The 22269-nt window shown below is 41.3% G+C and overlaps 1 protein-coding gene across 7 annotated transcripts in view; it reads left to right on the top strand.

The window, feature by feature from the left end:
- The window catches only part of SIAH1 (siah E3 ubiquitin protein ligase 1), a 65826-nt gene extending 44928 nt beyond the window's left edge, over positions 1–20898 (top strand). For 4 of the 7 annotated variants that reach the window (XM_029608485.1, XM_029608480.1, XM_029608483.1 and 1 more), the window contains one exon: positions 18886–20898. In XM_029608485.1, coding sequence (XP_029464345.1) covers positions 18888–19736 — 849 coding nt within the window. In that variant the 5' untranslated portion in view covers positions 18886–18887 and the 3' untranslated portion in view covers positions 19737–20898. Of the gene's footprint in view, positions 1–339; positions 1048–1354; positions 1729–3124; positions 3222–18885 lie in introns of those variants that run through there. The other 3 variants (XM_029608481.1, XM_029608479.1, XM_029608486.1) reach the window with 3 other exon arrangements.
- Positions 20899–22269: the final 1371 nt, after the last annotated feature.

Here is a 22269-nt window from a genome sequence, read left to right as displayed (position 1 = left end):
TGAATCAGATATGATACGCAATCCAGGAATCCTAGTACTCGGCAGCCCTGCCGTCATATGGTTTGCTGTTGAATTATTGGAGCACTTTTTGTTAAATTGTAGTTTTACATAGTAACCGTTATTTTATATGGGAATAGGCAGACCAGACTACATCCGGAACATAGATAACGTGTGGCTTTTATTTTCTTTATAAAGCGTGGTTAAGACGTTCACGGTTTCTCTGGGTGTGTCTGTGTAGTTGGCTCTGTCGAGCAGAGCTGCAACGTTGTGCGTGCTTGCGTGCTGGATTCTACGTCACTTTGCGTGTGTCTACGGCGCAGCGCGTGCCCGGTTGGGGGAAGGGGATAGCCTCGCCCCTTCTTTCGTACTCTCGAGCAGGCTGCGTGTTGAGCGGGGAAGAACGCTGTCTATAGTAACGAACGTCTTTTAAAAGCGAGATGGTAGAGAAGTTTCGGTGATTGAAAGGCAGATTTATGTTGCCGACCTTATCTCCAGTTTTAGCCGGTGGCTGCTGCTGTTGTGGGGTTGCGTGCTGCACTTTTCGGAGCCCATGGAACTTGAGAAGCCGTTTGTAGGTGACTTGGAGTACGAGTGATAACGAAGTGCGCATACAACTGCCTGAGCCGTGGGAAAAATTCTGTTGAAGTTTTCGCAGTACACTCTTGGTTTCAGTTGAACCGGACTCAGGGTGGATTACTTTTAAAGCTTTTTTCTTTTTTTTTTTTTTATACTGTCGCAGCTATCGATTTTTAAGGATTAAATTGATTTTGTCCAGCGTACTCAATTGACTTTGAGCTTTGCCAGAGGTTTTTCTCAGGATTGCGAATTTTCCCGATTCTTCAAGGACAAGTCCTTTGTGGGTTTCAATGTCTTTAAGTTTGAGGTATCCAGGAGGGGCCTCTATTATGATCTGTTTATGTTTCTATGGGGAAGCGAAATGAACTGTTCAACTATCCATGACGGGGAAGGCTTCCTACGGCGTTTTGTATTCGTGGAAGGGAGTGCTGTTTACATGTTTGTCAGGAAGTAAGGCTAGGAAAAATAAAGGTAAAGCTTTGACTTTTTTTTTCTTTGTTATATGTAACCTGTTTTAAACTGGGACGTAGGAAATATGCATTTTTGTGCAACAACCAAGGTTAACATAAACAACCTTTAGTTTTCTTGAGGCGGCTTTTGGGAATAACGACTGTAGTTATTTAATAATTATCGTTTTACTAATGTAATCAAGCTGAAGGACATGTGATATTTTCATGTGCCTTGTAAAGCAAATTTTAATTGTAGACAGGTTTTGATTGCAGGAGGAGGCGATAAAGCTGTGTTACACATTCTGCAGTGCAAGGAATTAGTTATCCTGTGGAAACCTGATCCTCTATTCGCCTCTCGCGCGCGCTCTCGCTCTTCAGGGGTGTCAGTCACTCGCTGTGCAGAGGAGCATAGCTAAGCATGTTTCCCATTTGTGACCCACTTTCGAACTGCAAAACCCAAGGCAAAATATTTTGAAAAATCTGATGGCTGTATAAATTTCAAATGTAGAAACTTGCTTGCCCGGTGGTTTGGGCTTGATTTTCTGGTCAGATCTTATATTCCTTGGTGGTTGCAAAGGCAGTGTTCACAGCTCCTGAAGGAGTTCATCATTGCATAACAGTGACACCTAGTGACTGGACTTCATATCTACCATTGCAAGTACCTCTGGCGTGTGGCCCCCAGCCAGGTATTGACCTTGTCATGGTAAGTTGGGAGAGATTGCAAAAGAGGTGAGACATCTTTGGTTATTAAATTTGAAGACTCAAGGTGTCCACACCAATTATTGAACTGGAAGTCCAAAGGAGTAGGACAACTGGCCCATTTGTAAGTCCTTGAAGGTTCCCTTAGCTAGGACTCTGGTGGGAAAGCTGCCAGTTTTAATACTAGCATAATTTCTGAAATGTCTTAAGAGATTTTTGTATAGTTCATTTATTTTGTATGCTAGTAATTTAAATTTAAAAATTTTTTTAAATTAAGTAAATTGCTAGTATTAAACATAGCAATAGAAAAATAGCCAGGGGCTAGGCTAGAAACAGAATAGAAGTAACTGCGTTAATTCAGTAAAAATGAACATGTGTTCCAAGTTTTGCTACAGATGCTGGCTGCCTTTTAACAGGCTAACACATTCCTGAAGGGAAGTGACCTCAGAAGTACTGAAAGCATGTACCTTAAAACATTTGTTAGCCTAATAGTGGCTCTACCCAACCACATTTTTACCAGATGTTATTTAGGGCTACAGACTGGAATAAAACTCATAGGAATCTTGCTGGGAAGGGTACAAGGAGAAATTTGATGAAAAGGATCTCTCTATCTTGTCATTGGTGGGTGTGTGTGTGTGTGTGTGTGTGTGTGTCATACACATAAATTGTGTTTATATATAATTGAGTTCTTTTTTTCATTCAATTGAAAGGCAAGCATTCTTTTATGCACACATTTTGCATTACATAAAACTGGATGTCTTCATCTTAAGTGATCTTCAGGATTTTGTTTTTACTTAAGTTTGCTGAGAAAAATAAGCTAGAGGTATTTTTCATTCACAAATAGCTATATGTGCTACAACTAAATTGGAAGATATGTCATTTTTTTCTTAGATTGAACATTGCTCTACTATCAAAATATGTAATTACACATGAAACATTTTTATCTGTTTGAACCATGATTTCACATTTGACTTTAAATGAAATTTGTATTTTGTTAAAAATAACCACTGCACAAACCTGAGGTTGTTCACAAGGTTTTGTTTTTGTAAATGTAGGTCTCATTGTGTTATACTTATCAAATCCTATGTTCAATTCACTCTTTTTTTTATTTTTGCAAGTTGTATTGTTTCCTATGATTTGATGATGCATTTGCATTAAATGTAACACTGAACTAACATGGCTTGTGGAAACCAACCCAAGCTGCCCATTTCTGAATTTTCCCATGCCCCCTGTAGCTGCTGCAACTCTTGGCCATTTCCTCATCTCAATACACCACCACTCCAGCTGCTGGATCCATTTTGACAGTCTTGTTGCCTTCTGTTTACCAGTTTGGAGCTATGTAGTGCCAAGAATACTGCTAGGCTATATAATTTACTAACAAAGTGTGCACTTGTCAACAGGCAGAATCAGAAGGAGGCATCTGGTTGGAAGATGAAACTTTAAAGTCGAGGGAAGGAGGTTATACTGGCAAATAGATGAGAGAAGAAATGGAAGCAGGTGAAACACTTGGCAGGGGAGATAGATTGGCAGACTACATGGCCTAGTCTGCCTATATACAACTACTACTCAGCTATACAGTATTTTATCTTTCTCTCAGAGATTACCTGTGCTTATCCTGTCCTTGTCTCCAGTGCCTCCATTGGGAGGCTGTTGCTTGCATCCGCCACTTTCTGTAAAAATCTGAGGAAAGTTAAATGATGGTTTTAGAAAAATGTTAAAAACAAAGTTTTTATATAAAAGTAGGCTTTGTGCATATTTAATACACAGCATATTGATTTTATGCAAATCACAGAACTAAAACAATTTGTTGTATTTTCTGACCATTCTAACAGATTAAGATCCTTTCAGACCATTGCAGCATAATCTCTGAATTGCTTATACATTTAGGCAACATCATCCTTTGCCTTTTATCTACTCATTGTTTTTGTTCTGATGGAGTTTAAATCCTAACAGGTGATTAAGAACTGTATTAGTTCAATAAAAAGGTGTATTTTTTTTTTTTAAAACAATCATTTCCCTGCATTCAAGTGGATTAACATAGCAGCCAGACTACTAAATCGCCATAGAATCTGCCAGTGATTTGCTTTAGAAAACTAAGAACCTTGATTGTAACCAGCTTTTAACAATGTGAAAAGTGAGGTCCGTATTGAAAAATATTTTTGAAAGGAAAATTTTGGTGCCCAATTTCCTAGGAAATCCAGCAATGTGCAAATTAGTCATGCACCAAGTGTAACTTTCTGCCCAATATATTTGGTTGGAATAACTATTGCAGTATAAGGGTATGTTGTGGTCTAATTCTTTCTAGATATTTAGCAAGTTATATGGCTGAGGAATTTTGCAGCACTAAGGCTAGTGATATAAAATATATAGTAACTTCATGTCTGCTGCATCTTATGTCAAACTTACGAATGGCATACAGTGCACTTGCTGGGGTGAAACCAGCAACTTATGGCCTTTTAATCTCCTGTTATCTTCCTTAGAAATGCAATTTCCTCCCCAAAATCAGAGCCATTGAAAAGATATTGGTGTCCTAGGCTAGCTAACCTTACAGCCTTATGCCTTCCCTACACAAAAAATATTTATCAGATTTTACATATATTCAAGTACAGTCTTGAGGTAAAAATATCACATGTATAATATATTTACATGCACTGCTATGATATCAACCAGAAAATCCTGCAAAAGACATGTGGAACCCATGTTATTAGGCCTATTGTAACGAATGTTGGGTGTGATCCTCAGAAAGCCATGAGTAAATGGTTAAAATTACAAAATAATAAACCTCTTATACTTAAATGGCACTAATTGCCAGCCCGCAAACAGCAGCAATCCTATCTATGAAAAGGCAGCACTGTAAATATTACATCAGGTCCTAAAACACCAATATCTCATATTCTCCACTTAAGAAAACAGAACTAACCAAGCTATTTGAGAACCCTTTCACAAACTTCATCCTAGCAGAATACTTCACCTCTATCACACATGCAGAACAAAGACAGACCCTCACCAAATACGAACTGGAAACCACAACATGCCAGATTATGCAATGCATCAGTAGAAAAAACAAAATTACTATTCCTCATAAAGCATCAAACAAAATCTAGAAATATAAAACATCAATAGTAGTTAAACCATTCAAATAAAAAGAATATATTAAAGTAGCTGAAGAATAAAATAGTAAGTAAAAGCCCATAAACATTTTCCAAATACCAATAAAATATTACAGAACAGCAGACATGTCAAATAACGCAATAATTAATACGTAGGAGCTTTTCCAGATTCCTTGCGATTGCTGTGGATTAACAAGGGGAGAAGGGAAGTTGCACATACTTTTTTTTTTTCTTCTCTCGTGTACAGACCCATGTTCTTGTGCACACCCTCTCACACACCTGCGCGCGCTCATATTCATGTCCTACTCTTCTGGTACTTAGAAGCAAAGAATGCAGCAGCAGGCTCTTCCTTCAGCTTCCACAACCTACAGGACGACTCCGAGCTGTGGGACAGGGGCCGACCCTACTTTGGCTTTCTGTAGCTCCTTTGGGCCGGTGCTACATTCTGCTTCTCCAAACCACTTTGCCAATGATGCTGTTGGTTCGTGTGCAGGGTGCTCTGCTAATTTTCCTCCTGATTGTGGCCTGTGCAGACTATGGAACACCATTTCCTCTTCCAAGCTGCCCAGCAGAACCATAGCACTCTAGGCAACTACCTAATGCTTCCACCAACCCTACCCAAAATCAAACTTGTTGCACAATCTGTTGGGCAGAAAATGCCCTTTCTTGTGCTCTTGCAGGAATATGTGCTGCTTCTTGTTTGCTGGCTGTACAACTGTAAAAATGGCACCCTTCAACTACATTGCAGGAAACCAGCTATTTTCAACTGTAGGAGAGGAGCTCTCCAAACTGAAATGAGTTTTCTGCTATAATCTGGATTAAGCATGAAGAACTAGCTGCTACTGCTATAGTGGACTATTTTGGATTTTTCTTATACTTAAGTTAGCTTCTGTGAGCCCCACTGTATTTAGTTCAGGGGACCCCCCCTTGGTAGCCATACTTTTTTGTTTTGTGGGTTCTTGGCTCTGGGAGTTCGAGAGTGCTTTTTTTTCCCCGTTGATAGCAGGGCTGAATTAGCCATGCTATCATGGGTTCTGTCAATCAGGTCCGGGAGACGGAGCTTTATCAAGCAGAGGTTCGATTTTTTTGCTCTCTGCGGTTGCGCGTGTGTTCCCGCGCAGGAAAGTAACAGATTCTCCTCAGTCTGTTCTTTCCATGTGTGGGATCACACTCGGAGCTGACTTCTCCTCAGCTTTTTTCGCAATGTCGAAGAAATCGGGATTCAAACCTTGTCTCTGCGGCAAGGTAATGTCTGTCATGGATGGCCATGACCGATGTTACCGTTGCCTCAGGGCCGATCACAACCAGAAAGATTGTGAGTTCTGTGCCCGCATGTCCCCGAGGGCCCAGAGACAGCGGGCCTACAAAATGAGGGAACTCAGCCTGTCAGAACCATCGGAGGCTCATTCTTCACCTGGGCCCTCGACTGCACCGGCTCCCTCACACAAAAGAGCAGCATCGTGGGATCCTCGCCCCTCCAGGCCTGGAGGTAGAGAGGTACCATGACGTTCAAAGCCATTGGATCAGGGATTTGATCCGGGGGATCGGGATGGATCGGCCTTGTTAAAAAAGACGTCGTACGATCGGCCGCACAAGGTGCAGAGAATGGCGCAGGCGCTGACTTATACGGAGCCGGAACCGTCCGCGCCGAAGACACAGTTACAGGCTGTGGCGCCAAAGGCTACGCATGCCACGTCGCCTAGAATATCGGTACACACTGATGTTTGGTCTTATGGCCTCTGCAGTAAGAAGAGAAAAAAAAAAAAGCATGTTTCGACATGAGAGGTCCAGTGAACCCTAATGTCTTGGTTGCAGATCACCTGGGATCTTTTGAACGAGCAGTCAGATCACTCAGTAGCTTAGGGACTCCCTGTCCTTGGGGCTAGTTCAGTCAAATCTAGTCCGAAATGTAGCCTTCTAAATTCATCCTTACCAATTTACCTTGACTACAGATGTTTTTCCAGCCTGGGATGAAGCATCCATATAGAAGAGGCTTCAGATTCTGGCACCTTGGACTGCTCAGGAATAGTTTTGCATACATTTCCTAAAGCTAGTGGTAGTTCTGAATCTACTAAAGGCTTTTAGAAATCAGTTAGTCTACAAAGTTGTAAAAGTCCAAACAATCAGGTTACTGTGTTCTTTATGAATAAGCAGGATGGTACAAGCTCATACTTCCTGTGTCAGGAAGCTGTTAGAATCTGGAACTGGGCCAACTCCTAAGGGATATCTTAAGGATTACAAATCTGGCAGTAAGGGAGAATGTCCTGATAGACACTTTTGTTGGTTCCTAGACCTCCAAGAGTGGTCTTTGCACAGAGGGGTGATAAACAAGATATTCCATGAGTGTGGGACACCTGTGGTATCTTGTATGCATAAGAACATAAGAAATTGCCATACTGGATCAGACCAAGGGCCCATCAAGCCCAGTATCCTGTTTCCAACAGTGGCCAATCCAAGCTGCAAGTACCCAAACACTAAGTAGATCCCATGCTATGGATGTGAGTAATAGCAGTGGCTATTCCCTAAGTCAACTTGATTAATAGCAAATAATGGACTTCTCCTCCAGGGACTTATCCAAACCTTTTTTACACTAACTGCACTAACTACATCCTCTGAGAACAAATTCCAGAGCTTAAATGTGAGTTGAGTGAAAAATAATTTTCTCCGATTAGTTTTAAATGTGCTACTTGCTAACTTCATGGAGTGCTCCCTAGTCCCTCTATTATCTGAAAGAGTAAATAACCAATTCACATTTATTTGTTCTGTTAGTCACAAAGACTATGAAAACTCAGAGGTTACTAGGGAATGATGATATTGAGACAGATTTGGTTCTTTGGCAGATTTCTTTCTACCCAGGAACCAATTCAGCTGTGACATTCCTAATTCAGGATCAGGGAATGTTGATTCATCCCAGCATCAGATCCCTAGCCTTCAAAGCCTGAATGTTGAGAGAGGGGGGGTAATGCATTCCTTGAATTTAACTAATGGAGTCTGATCTTTGTTTTCTAAAACAGATTTTGCTTCAACGTCTTATGGTTTTAAGTAGAGGTAGTTTACAGTCCTTAGATACTTTTCTCCAGTCTCAGTCAGTTACTGCTTAATAGCTTATGCATCTTTCAGATTATGATTTCGAGTTAATTGTGTTAAGGTTCATCCCCAGTACAGTTGATTCTTATCTTCATATAGAAGGTAATTCCATAACTATACAGTCTTGAGTTGTTTGATTTCATTCAGGGCTTACTTCATGTGAAGCCTCCCACTGTGTAATGTGAACTCGACGTCAATCAAACCCAGTTGATGAAAGAACCTTTTCAAGTCTGTGAGCTGAACTACGTGATACAGAAGATCATATTTTTGGTAATAGTTGCTTGAACCCGCAGTCTCGGTGACCTTCAGTCCCTTAGTGACTTATCCATCCTATACAAAGCTGCTTACGTCTAATGGGTGTTCTGCAGTGATAGGCCATTTATTCCATCCAAACCCCTCCTCTCTCCCCTAGGAGTTTGCTTTTATCTCAGTTCAGATATTAAACTGAAGGGGGCCCTGTGTAATGTTGATTATAGGTCAACCTGCATATGCTCCGTGGAACACACAGAAAGCTCTGGAAAACTATCCAAGAAGTATCTTTCCAGTGCTCCATCAATGACATTTTATTTACCCATGTGTGTGGCATGAGTGTCCTCTTTAAACACCTGATAGAGAAACAACTTTTGCACCTTTTTTTTTTTTTTCCCCCAGGTTGTTTCCCTTGAGGATCTCACAAAAGCCAAGATACTGGTTAAAAATTGTATCTTTGAGTCCTGCATGTTACACAATTATTGGGTACCAGAATTTGTGAAGCCTCTGTCTACTAGCACTATGGGTTCCCTCTCAGGAAGAGAGAGAGGTTTTATCTGTGGATATCTGTGTATAGCTTGTCTTCGGATTGATAAATGACTGTTTATAATGTGGCTTTTAGACATACTGTAGGTTTTATCTATATAGTCTGATGCAAAACAGAGTAGTTACTCAATGGAAACTACCTCTGTTAGTCTCATACAAGACTGGACTATTGAATCATTTGTTTTTTAGTGTGCTGATTCTTTGCTAAATTTTTACGATGGCTACAATAATCAAAATGTAGCTCTTTGTTTTCAGGACTGTTAATGTGGTTGGACTGGTGCTCAGGAGGAAGTAATATCACTAGGGAAGGGTTAAGAAAAGACTTTTTTTTTTTTTTTTGGTTACTCCCGACAGATGGTGCTATATTTATTTGATCCAGTCTGATGCTTGATGATGAGAATGGTGTTATCAAGCAACCATCTCAAGTTTTCCGTAGCAAATTGTATTGAAACTATATTGTTTACCATATCTAACATTTAAAATGTTAGATTGTAAATAAAATACAAACACAAAAGTTAGAGGCAAAAATCCTTACATGCACTTGAACATGACCACCAGGTATGCTATGAGTTTTATACCAGCCCAAACAACTAGTCTCTCTATTACTGTTGCCATTACGTTATTAAATTTGCTGGAATATCATATAAATTAGTTTTCTGGATTGCCACCAAAATGTCAGATGAGGACTAAAAACTTGTATGAATATCCGAGAGGAGAGAGGGAGGAGATATGATGCAGATCTTTAAATACTTGGATGACAACAATGCACTTGAATCAAACCTTTTCTGATGGAAAGGAAACTGTAGAATTAAGGGTCATGGTATAAAACTCCAAAGGGGGTAGACTCAGAATAATCAGGTCTATACTGTAAAGTGCGGTTGGAGATTCCCCGTCTGCAACTCGCTGTGGGCGCAATATTGGGATGCATAAAGCGATCCTGCGATACAGTCTCCAGTTTCATGCGTCCTTAGTGCTTCTTGAAACCGACGCATAACCCTTTCCGCACCCAGCATGTATATCATATGTAAATGAACGAATTAGCTATTTAATGAAGGAATTAGCTATTCCCTCCGATACTGTGACGCGCGCTCCGATTATCTCCTTTGTAACCCGCTATTTTGCCGCGTCCGTAGCCTGTTAGTTTACCGCCTACCCTCTACCTGGTGTTAGTCCTGCACCATGGACGACCTCCATATATACTAACCCGCTTTCAAACTGCACTCAGCCCTTCTTTTTGCATGAACGATGCTGCACGGAACTCCGATTGCATTAGTTATTTGCTTAAAAAAATTATTTCATCCCGCATGTTCCGTATGGGAGCTGACAGCGGCTTACAAAAACTAGATGTCACTTTCCAAATCCCCCATCTCCACACGGGCAGACGGGCGTGCGGTCATCGAGGCGGCGGCGGGAGCCGGCGGGCGGTTGGGCGCCCGTTCATCCAGGCGGCACCGGTGGGCGGGTGGGCGTCGGTCCATCCAGGCGAGTGGGCGGGCGCCTGTTCATCCGGGAGGCGGCGGGCGGGTGGGGGCGCGCGTTTATCCAGGCGGAGGCGGCGGGCGGGTGGGCGCGCGTTTATCCAGGCGGAGGCGGGCGGGTGGGCGTCCGTTCATCCAGGCGGAGGGAACCGGCGGCGAAAGCGGCCTCCAGCAGCCCCCGCCGGCAGTGAATGAATGCACACCTGTTTACGACCGTGCAATTTCGGCGCTCAAGGCAGTCACATGCCGTGACGTCAAGCGTCATGACGTCACGCCTTGAGCTCCGAAATTGCACGGGCATAAACAGGCGTGCATTCATTCACTGCCGGTGGGGGCTGCTGGAGGCCGCTTTCGTCGCCGGCTCTCTCCGCCTGGATGAACGCACGCTCACCCGCCCGCCGCCTCCCGCCGCCGCCTGGATGACCGGGCGCCCACCCGCCCGCCGCCGCCTGGATGACCGGGCGCCCACCCGCCCGCCGGCGCCTGGATGAACAGGCGCCCCGCCGGCTCCCGCTGCCGCCTGGATATATATATATACACTTTTGTTTTAGTTTTGGTTGTGAGTTTTGTTTTAGTTTTGATGGTTTCCCCCCTCCCGCCTTGCTTCGGGAGGGGGGAAACCATCCACTTCCTGGTACATGTCAGTTGAAATGACATTTGAAATGACAGGTACCAGCGCACCCAGGATACTGTATAGGCGCTGTATTAAGCACCTATACAGTAAAATGGGTTGCATGGGCCTAATGCTTCGCAGACACGGCTTGCATTTGCAAGCAATTTGAATAGAGTATCGAGCGATATGTGAAGAGAACTGTGCGTGCGGGGAACGAGGGTGCGCCCTGCACTGCCGCACTCTTTCTAACGCGGCATAACTGTATCGACCTGAATGTCAGGAAATACTTATTCACGGAAATGGTGGTAGATGTATGGAATGCCCTCCTGGAAGAAGTGAAGACAACGGTAATGGAATTCAAAAGGGCGTAGGATAAACACAGAGGATCCCTAGTTGGTTGAAGGATGGAAATGAAGAAACAGAGTAATCTGTTGTAATGTTGATGTAATAACGTTTCTGAATGGGGGTAATATGAATGGAATAGCAGCTACAATCCTAAACAGCTTGCTGAGGAGACTGGATGGATCATTTGGGTCTTTATCTGCTGTCATTTATGTTGCTATTCAACATAAACCAGTCTTAAATATAAAAAATGATTAAAACATTTCTTAAATAATGCAAGATTAAAAAATGAACATATGTTTTGCTTGTAAAGGCAGAAGATGTAGAATTGAGTGCCATGAATGCAGCTTATACTTGTAAAATGCTACCTCTCAAAAATTGAGACATTTTACTGCTGAAAAAATCTTGCTTTTATGCCAGTTAGTTGAATCCAAGTGATGCATGTAAGAAACGAATGAAATAATGAATTTGGGAACTCTGTACTGAGAATCTATTATACTTTATAACCCACTACATGTGGTTTCGTCAGGATAAGTGCGATGGGTGACATCAGATGGAGCTTGGCATGGATATTTGATTTTAAAATTTATAGAAACTTTGAGCATGTCCACTGGGCATATATGACATTCTATACTACCACATGTCTATGTAGGGGCACATTCAGTCCTATCTTTTCTGTGGAGCCCAAGTGTTACAGATCTGTCTCTCCTACTGTGAGGGAACTGTATACTTCCTAAACATGCAGGAATCTGTCTTAGCCACCTAAGTATGATTTTAGTCACTAGTAAGTTTTTTTTGTGTTTTTCCTTTCCTTTTCAGTTACCACATGAGGCAGCATTGGGTCATTTTGATTTTGCTGCATTCTTTTTTTTATCTGCTACCCCTTAAAGAAAAGAAAGCCAGCTGTTTCAAAGTGTGTTCCCTGTGTGAAAAGTGCCTATTTATCACAGGTCTTGATAGATATGTTCTTTGCCTAGATATGATCAAGACCCAGGGATGTCCATTCTCTGTGATTGTGACCTTTAGAGCTGTGATCATTGTTACTCTTTTACGTGCAAAAATTTTTTTTTTAAAAAAATATATTTCTCAAAAAAAGAGACTTTAACAGTTCGCAAATGATGTATCAGAGCGGGTGGTCCATTTAAATAGGGGCACACAGTCAGGCTTGCTGATGCGTGTATTATAGTAGACACTAATCATCTGGTACATTAGGATCTAATTTTATATTTGCTATTGTTTGTTTGCCTTTTTTTGGTGTCATTGTTTTTGGCAATTTTCTTGGTTTTCTTTGTGATTTGACCTTTAGAAAGTGTCATTCCAAGTTTCTTGGAAAAGCACTTGGGATTCATAAGTCTGACCCATCAGAGGCATCAACGTAATGGGACCCGGGAACTGCATTGACTGCTGGTGTTGCATCTACATCGGGAGGGCATCGATCCCCTTTGACATTGAGCACCAGGCAGGACCGAGGGTTCAGACTGTCCCCTGTCTCCTCCCATCTGAAGAGAGCAAGGGATTCAGCCTATTCACTTTCAGTATGGTGATGATGTGCATTTGATGAAGGTCAAGAAGCATTGATATAGGTCTTTGTCGATGCTCAGTATTGGGTGCATGGACATTTTGGGGGTAGCTGTGAACCCCCCAAAGCGTTCTCGCAATGAGGAGTGGAGGAATAGTCTAGTGGCTAGAGCAGCGGGTCGTGAACTAGAAAAGTTAGTTTCAAATGCCTTGGGCACGGGACATCACTCTCCATTGCCTCAAGTACTAACTTAAATTTTAAGCCCTATGAGGATAGGGAAATACCTATAGTACCTGAATGTATTCTGCTTTGAAGTACCTGAAAAGTGGAATATAAATTCATCCTCCATGCCAGTCTGAGTCTAGTGTCTGCTACCAGTACATCTCTAGTATCCCAGGAAGACATGGCTTCTCCTCCTGCCTCCCAATCCATGTTGACATCAGTAATTTTTGAGAGGTAGCTGATAGGAAAATCCAGGAGGTTCTGAATCAAAAGATGCAGAACATCCTTGCCAACAGATATCTAGTCACTACCAGAATTCCTGCTGGTGCCCGGCAGAACACCTTCAATGCTTGTTTCTGGAGGAGAATCGACACTGGTATCACTGAACTGATGGTACTCCCGGCCCATTGGGGGAGAAAACTTTGAGGCTTTGTCTGCTAGCCAGGCAAGATCTGACCTACCAGTCGAGCTCACGCTTATATTCTTGGGAGCAAAGCTATGGATCTGAAGACTTCTCTGGCCAGTAAGGGTCAACAGGAAAAGCTGCCTCTGAGGACCTCTATTTTGTTGATTTTATTAAGAAAATGATAGATGCCATTCTATTTACTTTTCTAAAGTAGGAACTAAGATGCTTGACATCCTTCAATTTGTGGAGCCTTCCTCTACGGATATCATGGCAGTCCCCATCAATGAAATCCTTCAGGAGGTGTAGATGAAATGTTGGAGAGTCCCTTTTTTGAGGCTCCAGTTAATAAGTTGGGCACTATATGATTTCCAGAAGACTCCAGGATTCAAGAAACAGCAGCACTAATCAATGGTGTTTGAATCTGCTTTCCAGAAACCAAGAGGTCTAGAAGCCATTCCTCAGTGCCCTCAGGGAAGGCTTCCCATATCCTTGGACATATTTGGGAGTCAGGTTTTTCAGGGAGCTCTGCTCAGTACTCACATAGCAACCTTTCAGCTCTTAAAGAGCCAGGATATGTGGGAATTCTGAAGAGCATGAAAGTGTTGGCAGTGCAGTTTCCTCAGAAGCAGCGGTGATGACTTGGGAGTTGCTGGTGGACAAAAGGCATGGAGTGTGGAAAGCATGTGGCTTGTTTGACCTTTTGATGTTTTCAAGATTGCAGCAACAGTCTCTATGGTGAGTATTGGCACCCGCAGGCTCACCTGGATGTTCAGGAAAGATTTGCTGATATGCATTGCAGTGGGGAGTATCTCTTTGCAGACAGGATCAAATAAACTATCACTTATATTAAAGACTACTGTGTGACACTTCAGACCATCTCCACTACCACTTCAGGTGCACTCTTCAAACCAGGAGGTACCTGAGTGGGGCACCAAGGAGGCATTTTTATCAATTGAGATGGATTTTCCTCTCCTTCATTGGTACTGTCAACAGTGGGGTCCGTGTGTTGTACTTGGCAGCAGAGGGTCCCAAAGCCACACCCCAATATCCCAGCCAAAAGCTGGGATGGGGTTTAGACTGAATCACAGAGAGCATAGCTGAGATTCCAGTATCTGTGCCAGAGGATCCTCTGTTGGAGTCAGGCTAAGGTTTTACACAAACAGTTGGCTCAGAATAACTTTGGGCTCTTGGGTCCTCAGCATAATCTGAAAAGGGCACAAACTATACCTCCAAATTGCTCACCGAAACCAGCTTGGTCAGTGTCTCAGCATCAGGCGTTGCTAAAAATGGAGGTCTCTTCCTTCATAGAAGCCAATGCAGTTCAACTCATTCCACCAGGGAAAAGAGGGCAGGGATTTTACTTCAAGAACTTTCTGAACCCAAAGAAGAGTGAGTGTGGGGGAGGGGGTGGCTGCTTTGGTGCTCTGTCCCATCCTAAACCCGAGGGCTTTAAACAATTTCCTGAAAAGGGAAAATTCAAAATGGATTCTCTGATCATCTTGATTCCCTTTTTCAAAAAAAGGGACTGGCTATGTTTTCTTTTTATTTAAGATCACTTGTATCCCGCACCCTCCAAGGTTTTGGAGCAGGTAACCTAAAAACATTCCTAAAAATTACATAAATAAACACAACAGAAATAGATATGGCATCTGGGCAGAATCTATCCAGGAGTCTGTACACTAATCTTCGGGAGAAAAAGTAACTTAAGTGGTTGGACTGGATGCTAATAATTTGCTGTAAGCATTCTTACATTTCTTAAATAGAAATGTTTTAAGGGCTTTCTGGAACATTTTTGGATCATTAGTACTGTGAAGTTGAGTGGGCAGCGAGTTCCAAAGGTTTGGACCAGCTATTGAAAAAGCTTATCCTTTGGACTTGAGACGAGTCAATCTAGTGGGAGGGGATTTCGAGAAGCTGTTGGTTGCAGGAGCATAAATTTCTGCTGGGAACGTATAGCTTGAGCATTGCTTTTGTCCAGGGTAAGGTGAGCTTGTAAACTAGGTTATGAATAATCGAAGCCAGTTTCTACTGAATTCGTCGGTGTACAAAACATCCCAAATGAATATGCAGGAGTGAGATTTGTATACAATAGAGGCAGTACATGCAAATAATACTTTGTGCATATTCATTGTGAATATACTGTAAACCAAACCTGTTTGTTGCATGCATACAGTTTCTACGCTGGCCTCCAGCTGATGACTGGCATCCTATTATCCTTAGAGAACATCTGTTGCAGGTGAGCAACTCTGCTTTTCAGACCTCCCTATTTTGTTTTTTTATTGAGGGAACATTTAGCAGTAAGATAGTATTCCATGGTAAGCCTCACAGCCTTCCCAACATTGCTAGTCATTTGCCCATAACCAGCCAGAAGAAGTTGCAAAACATTTGTTTGCTTTTTTTTAACCTGGGTAAATTTCAGGAATTTCTTTTCAGCAGTTCATTGCTGAATTTCTTTACCTCAGGGTTAGAAGAACTTGTTCTCCCAGCTGGAGAGCTTGGCTTCTGAGAAGACCAAAATTTAGGGTGATACAGTATGTTGCATCCCAAAAAAATTACAACAGAGAAATGAGCATGTTCTTGGGGGGACCTGCAAAAAAAAAAGAAAAAGTTAGAAAATTGCGGGGGAAACATGAAAAATGCCAACTTGCAACTTATTGGATCTTGTCCCCTCCACCCCAGTATCCCTAGTTTGAACTTGTGAATTAGACTCAAAGGATTGGAATACACATTTTTCTTCTTTGCTCGTTTATGATATTTATGGTGTAGCCCTTTTAATCTAAACTTGGTTTAGTTAGATCTGGGGTTTCCTGCATTAGTGATGATCTTATGGTGTATGTTCTTTTCATGTGCCATGAATAGTTCTAAAATAGTTACTGCTGAAACAACAAATGAAAGAGAATAGTTTTGGAAACTTGCATCAAATGTTTCCTCTGAAAAAATGTCAGCATTGACATTGCATTGTTCTTTTGTTAGTAATTTTGCTGTGCCTAAAACTTTCCATGCTGGCATTCAGAGTCTGAAGTGTACTTAAAATGACCACCTCAGGTTTAGTAATATTTGGTGCTAGTTACTACTAAAAGTAATTTTTTTTTCTTTATATCAGCAAATCCTACAAAATGAGCAATTTGGATACATCTGAAACTATCTGTGCATATCCTGTTTACACAGATTTATAAACCGTATTTTCGAATGATGTATGCTTTAAATATTTGGTGCACTTTTGGTTTTCAGAGGACTGAACAATCTTCAGGGCTTCAGAAGATTGGCAAGCCTTGTGACTGCTTCTTGGCAGTTTAAAAAGATTGGGTTTTTTCAATTCAGTAAACATCACATGTCAACAGTTTCCTAAGTGTATTATTTTGTTATCTTTTTAAAAGGGAAAGATTTTCTGCATCTTTTAGACAATTGAGTAGATCTGAGGACTTCTTTATGGTTACACTGTCCTTATGTAGAGCAGGGCTTACCAAACTGGGTCGTGATGCCAAATGGGGTAACAAGAGCCATGCTCTTTAACATTTAGGAAAAGACTAAAAACTTGGCTTTTCAAAAAAGCATTTCCAAGCCTTGAATAAAACCTCCTCTCACTAGCACTAACTCGTATGCAATAATGGAATGTAAACACGAATCAACCAACCTCAAACCCTCTCTCACTAATTCCTGCTGAATATTTATCATACTATTACCATTCACAACTGTGTCATATTTATTCATTTGATTACCTATGTACCGTTTCATAGTCTTATTTTTTCACTTGCTATTCTAATGTATCAATAGGCTGAAATGTAAATATTGTGCTGTTCAATTTCTCCCCTTCCATCCCAAGTTTATTTTCCTTGTTTTTTGTAACTTTCCCTCTCCCTTTTTCTGATTCACTGTATTTAAAGTTCAAGGTTCTTATTGAAAATATTGTTTTTTACGTTATGCTTTACACTCCTTGTTATTTGTAAACCAGGTTGATGTGATGCCTATCATGAAACTCGGTATAACAAAAACAATAAATAAATAATTAAATAAATAAACAAAACCTTCAGCTGGCATCACAAGTATCTGACACCAGAAGCAGCAGCATTAGTAGTGGAATTCAGCATGGTTTTTTTTTTTTTTAAGCCAGCATGCACTCGCAGGCCCTGTTCCTCACGTGAGTTTCTGTGATAAAAGGAAGCTTGCATGAGGAGGGATTGGGGCCATTATGGGGCCTGTGAGTTTGCACTAGCTTGGAGGCTTCATACTAACTCTCATTACTAATACTACTGCTACTTGCAGAAAACCATTGGACTCGGAAACCTGAACCAGTGGAGATTGCTACTGTTCCTCTCTCCTCATCCACTACTGAACCTTCTCAAAAGAAAAATGTTGCCTGTCCTCTCTTTCCTCCAATTGTTATCCACCATTTGGTGGGGCCCAAAAGAAAATATTGCTGCTGTCCTTGGCCATGGGGATGTTTTGAAAGGAGGAATCAAATGCAGGAGGGATTTGAAGATTGGATCAGCTGGCAGGAGGTTTTAGAAAGGGGATCAGCTGAGGAAGTCAGGGTGGGGCTAGGATTGGTTGTGGAGGGTGAGGGGGGGGGATGGGGTGAGAGAGAGGAGATGATGGATCATTTGTGGGGGTTCAGCTAGAAGGATGCAGAAAGGGCTGGAAGGGATAAGTGGATCAGCTGAGAAGGCGAGGAGCCTGTGGATATAAGGGGATCAGTTGGAAGGGGGAGGAAGTTAAGAGAAGGGTCCGTTGGAGGAGGTTGAGCTTGAAAAAGGGGGGGGGGGATCAGCTGGAGTGCATGGAGGGTGAGAATCCAATGATTGTTGGAGGGAGGCTACTCCCATCCCCATTAATTTGGAGTCATGTGAATTTTCAAGCACTAAAACTGGGTTTATATGGCCTAAAGGTTTGGGAGGCCCTGATGTAGAAAAATGTGGATAAAGATGAATTGCTTACATTCTTTATTAACAGCATGCATGACTTAGAGGAAAACCAATATAACCCTCGCTATACAGAAGAGATGTTCATGTAACTTCCTCTGTATATTGAAACCTGTTTTTCCATTAAAAAGCTGGCGATGCATTTGTGTGTATCCAGGGAAGTTACCTCTATAATGTTCTTGTATAATAATTTATATCCTGTGGGAGGAGCTTTTAAATGTTGAACATTTTTCAGTAGTTTTAGCTGAGAGTCACTTTTGAGTCTTTGTTTATTTTCATGTTATTTGCTACTTTGGAACCTTTTCCCTTCACTGGGAAAACAGGCTTCCCAGCATCTTTACATTGCATTATCCCTGATCATTTTTCACTCTCATCCAATGATTATGCACAACTTTTGATTTGTACCACTTGCTTTACTTTTTTTTTTTTATTTTGATTTCTTAAATATTTGTAATAAGGAATAACCATTAATCTTGAACAGAAAACATTAAACGGAATAGTACAAATTAGTTATAGTGAGTCTGTGCTATCTTTTTGAATTCAGGTCTCAAAATGTAAATTCAGTTATAACAGAATTTTACTGAGTTGTCATTTAACAAGGGATTGCTGTATTCAAATTAACTTGTTTAATTATTTGAATGGTAAACTTGTTTCTTTTTCTCCTTAATAGAAATGAGCCGTCAGACTGCTACAGCACTTCCAACAGGTACTTTGAAGTGTACACCATCCCAGAGGGTACCTGCTCTGACTGGCACTACAGCTTCCAACAATGACTTGGCCAGTCTCTTTGAATGTCCTGTGTGCTTTGACTATGTGCTGCCACCTATTCTTCAGTGTCAGAGTGGTCATCTTGTTTGTAGTAACTGTCGCCCGAAACTCACATGCTGTCCAACCTGCCGAGGCCCACTGGGGTCGATTCGTAACTTGGCTATGGAAAAAGTTGCTAATTCTGTATTGTTTCCATGTAAGTACGCCTCTTCTGGATGCGAGATAACTTTACCACATACAGAAAAAGCAGACCATGAAGAGCTCTGTGAGTTCAGGCCTTATTCCTGTCCATGTCCTGGGGCATCTTGTAAATGGCAAGGTTCCTTGGATGCTGTAATGCCACACCTGATGCATCAGCATAAATCTATAACAACGTTACAAGGAGAAGATATAGTTTTTCTTGCGACGGACATTAATCTTCCTGGTGCTGTTGATTGGGTTATGATGCAGTCGTGTTTTGGTTTTCATTTCATGCTAGTTTTGGAGAAACAGGAAAAATATGATGGTCACCAGCAGTTCTTTGCAATCGTACAACTGATAGGAACACGCAAGCAAGCTGAAAACTTTGCTTATCGATTGGAGCTTAATGGTCATAGGCGACGATTGACTTGGGAAGCAACGCCTCGCTCTATTCATGAGGGAATTGCAACAGCCATTATGAACAGTGACTGCCTTGTCTTTGACACTAGTATTGCACAGCTTTTTGCAGAAAATGGTAATTTAGGCATAAATGTTACAATTTCAATGTGTTGAAATGGCATTTGGACATTTTCAGGCCAGTGTTGGGAAAACTTTTGCATTTAATTTTACAGAAATGAGGTTAACTATTATTGACATTTACTGCCAAATTATTTGTTAGATTGTTTGGCATATGAAAGCAAATACAAGGAAAGGCTAGTGAAGAACAGAAGCAGTTGCATGTTATAACACTAATATATTTAAAAGAAAATCAACAGTAAACCACTGAAATACATATATAGAAACAGACATCCAGACTGGCATCTTTTGTATTAAAAAAAACAAAAAAAGTCCATGATTATACAGGAAATGTAAAATAATTCTAAACAAATTTGTGTTTGTAGATTGATTGTACAGTGAAAAAGATACTGTTTTGTGTTTTTTTTTTCCACCTCCTCTGATTTACAAGCCATGCAGAGTGGTCTCTGGCCACTTCTTTATCCCCCTTTGTAAGTCACTACATAGTACTGCTGCTGTTGTGTACATTTTCTGTGTATTACTAATTTTTATTAACTTCTAGTTTCCATTAAATAAATTTGAAGTTCTTTTCTGTAATTTAGGGGTTATTTTGTTTTGTCTTATCTACTTTTCCCATCCCTCTTGGTTTCTAGATGATTACAGGTGCATACTGGTAATAGTTTATGGTTTGAAAGTTGATATTTTTCATTTGGTAAACATTTTCCAGTTAATAGTTTATTGCTAACATTCTAAATTTAGATATGTTGTGAATGAACTTTACAGGAGCAGTTATATTGGAAGAAGTTTAAAAAAAAAAAAAAAAGAAAATCAAAACTTTTATTCTTATTTCATACCTGGAAACAAACTCCAGGATTTAATTGGAAATGGAAAGCACACTTACATGCTGGCCATCACCATTTAATAGTATCTCCATAGAGGGGACTTCCATATTGAAGGAGGTTGAATTAGCCTTTTACAGTATAAAACCTTTCTCTCTATGGGAGATAGTACCAGCTGGTGCTAAGACTTGAATCTAGTCCTCATAGACAGTAAAATGTTTGCACTTCAAGGGAAACTATACCCTTGTGTTCACTGTTTTCTAGTATAAGACAACATTGGCTTACAGACAAAGCTAAAATTGGATATAATTTAAGTTGTCTCAAAATGAGATGTTCTTGATCTTTTATAATTCTGTCATTAAAGTACCTTGAAAATTCAATGCTTTACCTTTTTTTAGTTTTTGCTTTAATTTCACAACCAGACTGCATCTTATTTTTCAGTTGATTTAAACATTTGTATTTTGCTTTTCACTAGCAAAAAAATTAACTTTATAGTGCTTTAAGTGCCATATCAAAGGGCAAGTTTATTTAGCTGACCTTTTCATTGGTTCTTCAAGGCAAGTTACACTTAAGTACAGTAGGTATTTCCCTGTCTCCAGAGGACTTAAGTTTGTACTTGAGAATATGGAGGGTGAAGTGACTTGACCAAAGTCAAAAGGAGCATCAGGGGAATTTAAACCCTGGCTTTCTTGGTTCTCAGCCTGTTCTAATCAGAATATTAAAAAAAAAAAAAAAAGTAAAAGTATATACTACTTTGCCATCATTCATAATGTTAAAGAGCTGTTCTAAGCAGGAAATGAGTTGTTAGGGAGCTTGCTTTAATTCATGTTTTCTAGCATGTAGACAGATGGACTCAGGACCAGTAGATTATGCACCTCTGCCAGCAGATGGAGACGGAGCAAGCTGAAGTCACAGTATAAACACTCCTGCAGCGACCTCAGTCTGCCAGTATTCTCTGTCTTCAGCAGATGGTGGATGTGCATCTCCGTATGGGGATTGCTTCAGCTTTTAGAGGGAGCGCAAAAAAAAAAAAAGTCCTGTTCTCCTCTGGTGATACCAGATGCCCCCAGTTGAGAATTCCTGAGGTGATTTTTGTGGTTCCTCAGATGTGGGCCTTGGTTCGGTAGCTGGTTTTCTGTTGGTGTGGACTTAGCTGGTTATACAGTTTAAAGGCAGCAGGTGCAGGACGTCGAGCGAAATGATGGCAGATGCCCTCTCCCCACCCCCACAGCCGGAGACCATCTCTGTACTCAGCAGGGAAGGGCCGAGCTCAGGTAAGTCTTAAAAAAAAAAAAAAAAAAAAAAAAAAAAGACAGTGTAAAGGGGTTTTGTAGGAGTTCCGGTCTCTTGTGCTCAGTGCGCCGTTCCGACGTTCATTCCCGCTTCCATGGGGGTTAAGGGAACTGAGCAACCTGGCGGGTTGAGCAGCCTGGGTGGGCTAGGCCTCGCTGTTAGTTTCTCCTCCCCCCCCCCCCCCCCCCCCCCCCCCTGTGCGCCGCATGGTAGGCTACTGTGGCATTTTCGTGCACTTCTGAGTGTTCGACTGCCCTATACAGGCACGTCAGTGTGTGCAGTTTGTCCGGCTCTGCATACGAATTGTGCGCTCAGTTTTGGACGCACTTTCTGTGCGCATGTTTTCAAGCATATCTGTGGTGTGCCCAGATCTTTGTGTACTGTTTGTGTGTTTTTTGGCAGCGCTTACTCTTGGGACGCCTAATTTTTGTGTGCATAAAATTTTATGTGCTTAATCT

The sequence above is a fragment of the Rhinatrema bivittatum genome, chromosome 7 (assembly GCF_901001135.1).
Source record: "Rhinatrema bivittatum chromosome 7, aRhiBiv1.1, whole genome shotgun sequence".
NCBI classification, from domain to species: domain Eukaryota; kingdom Metazoa; phylum Chordata; class Amphibia; order Gymnophiona; family Rhinatrematidae; genus Rhinatrema; species Rhinatrema bivittatum.
Note: the sequence above shows the minus strand (reverse complement) of the source record. Positions and strands in the feature narration are given on the sequence as shown.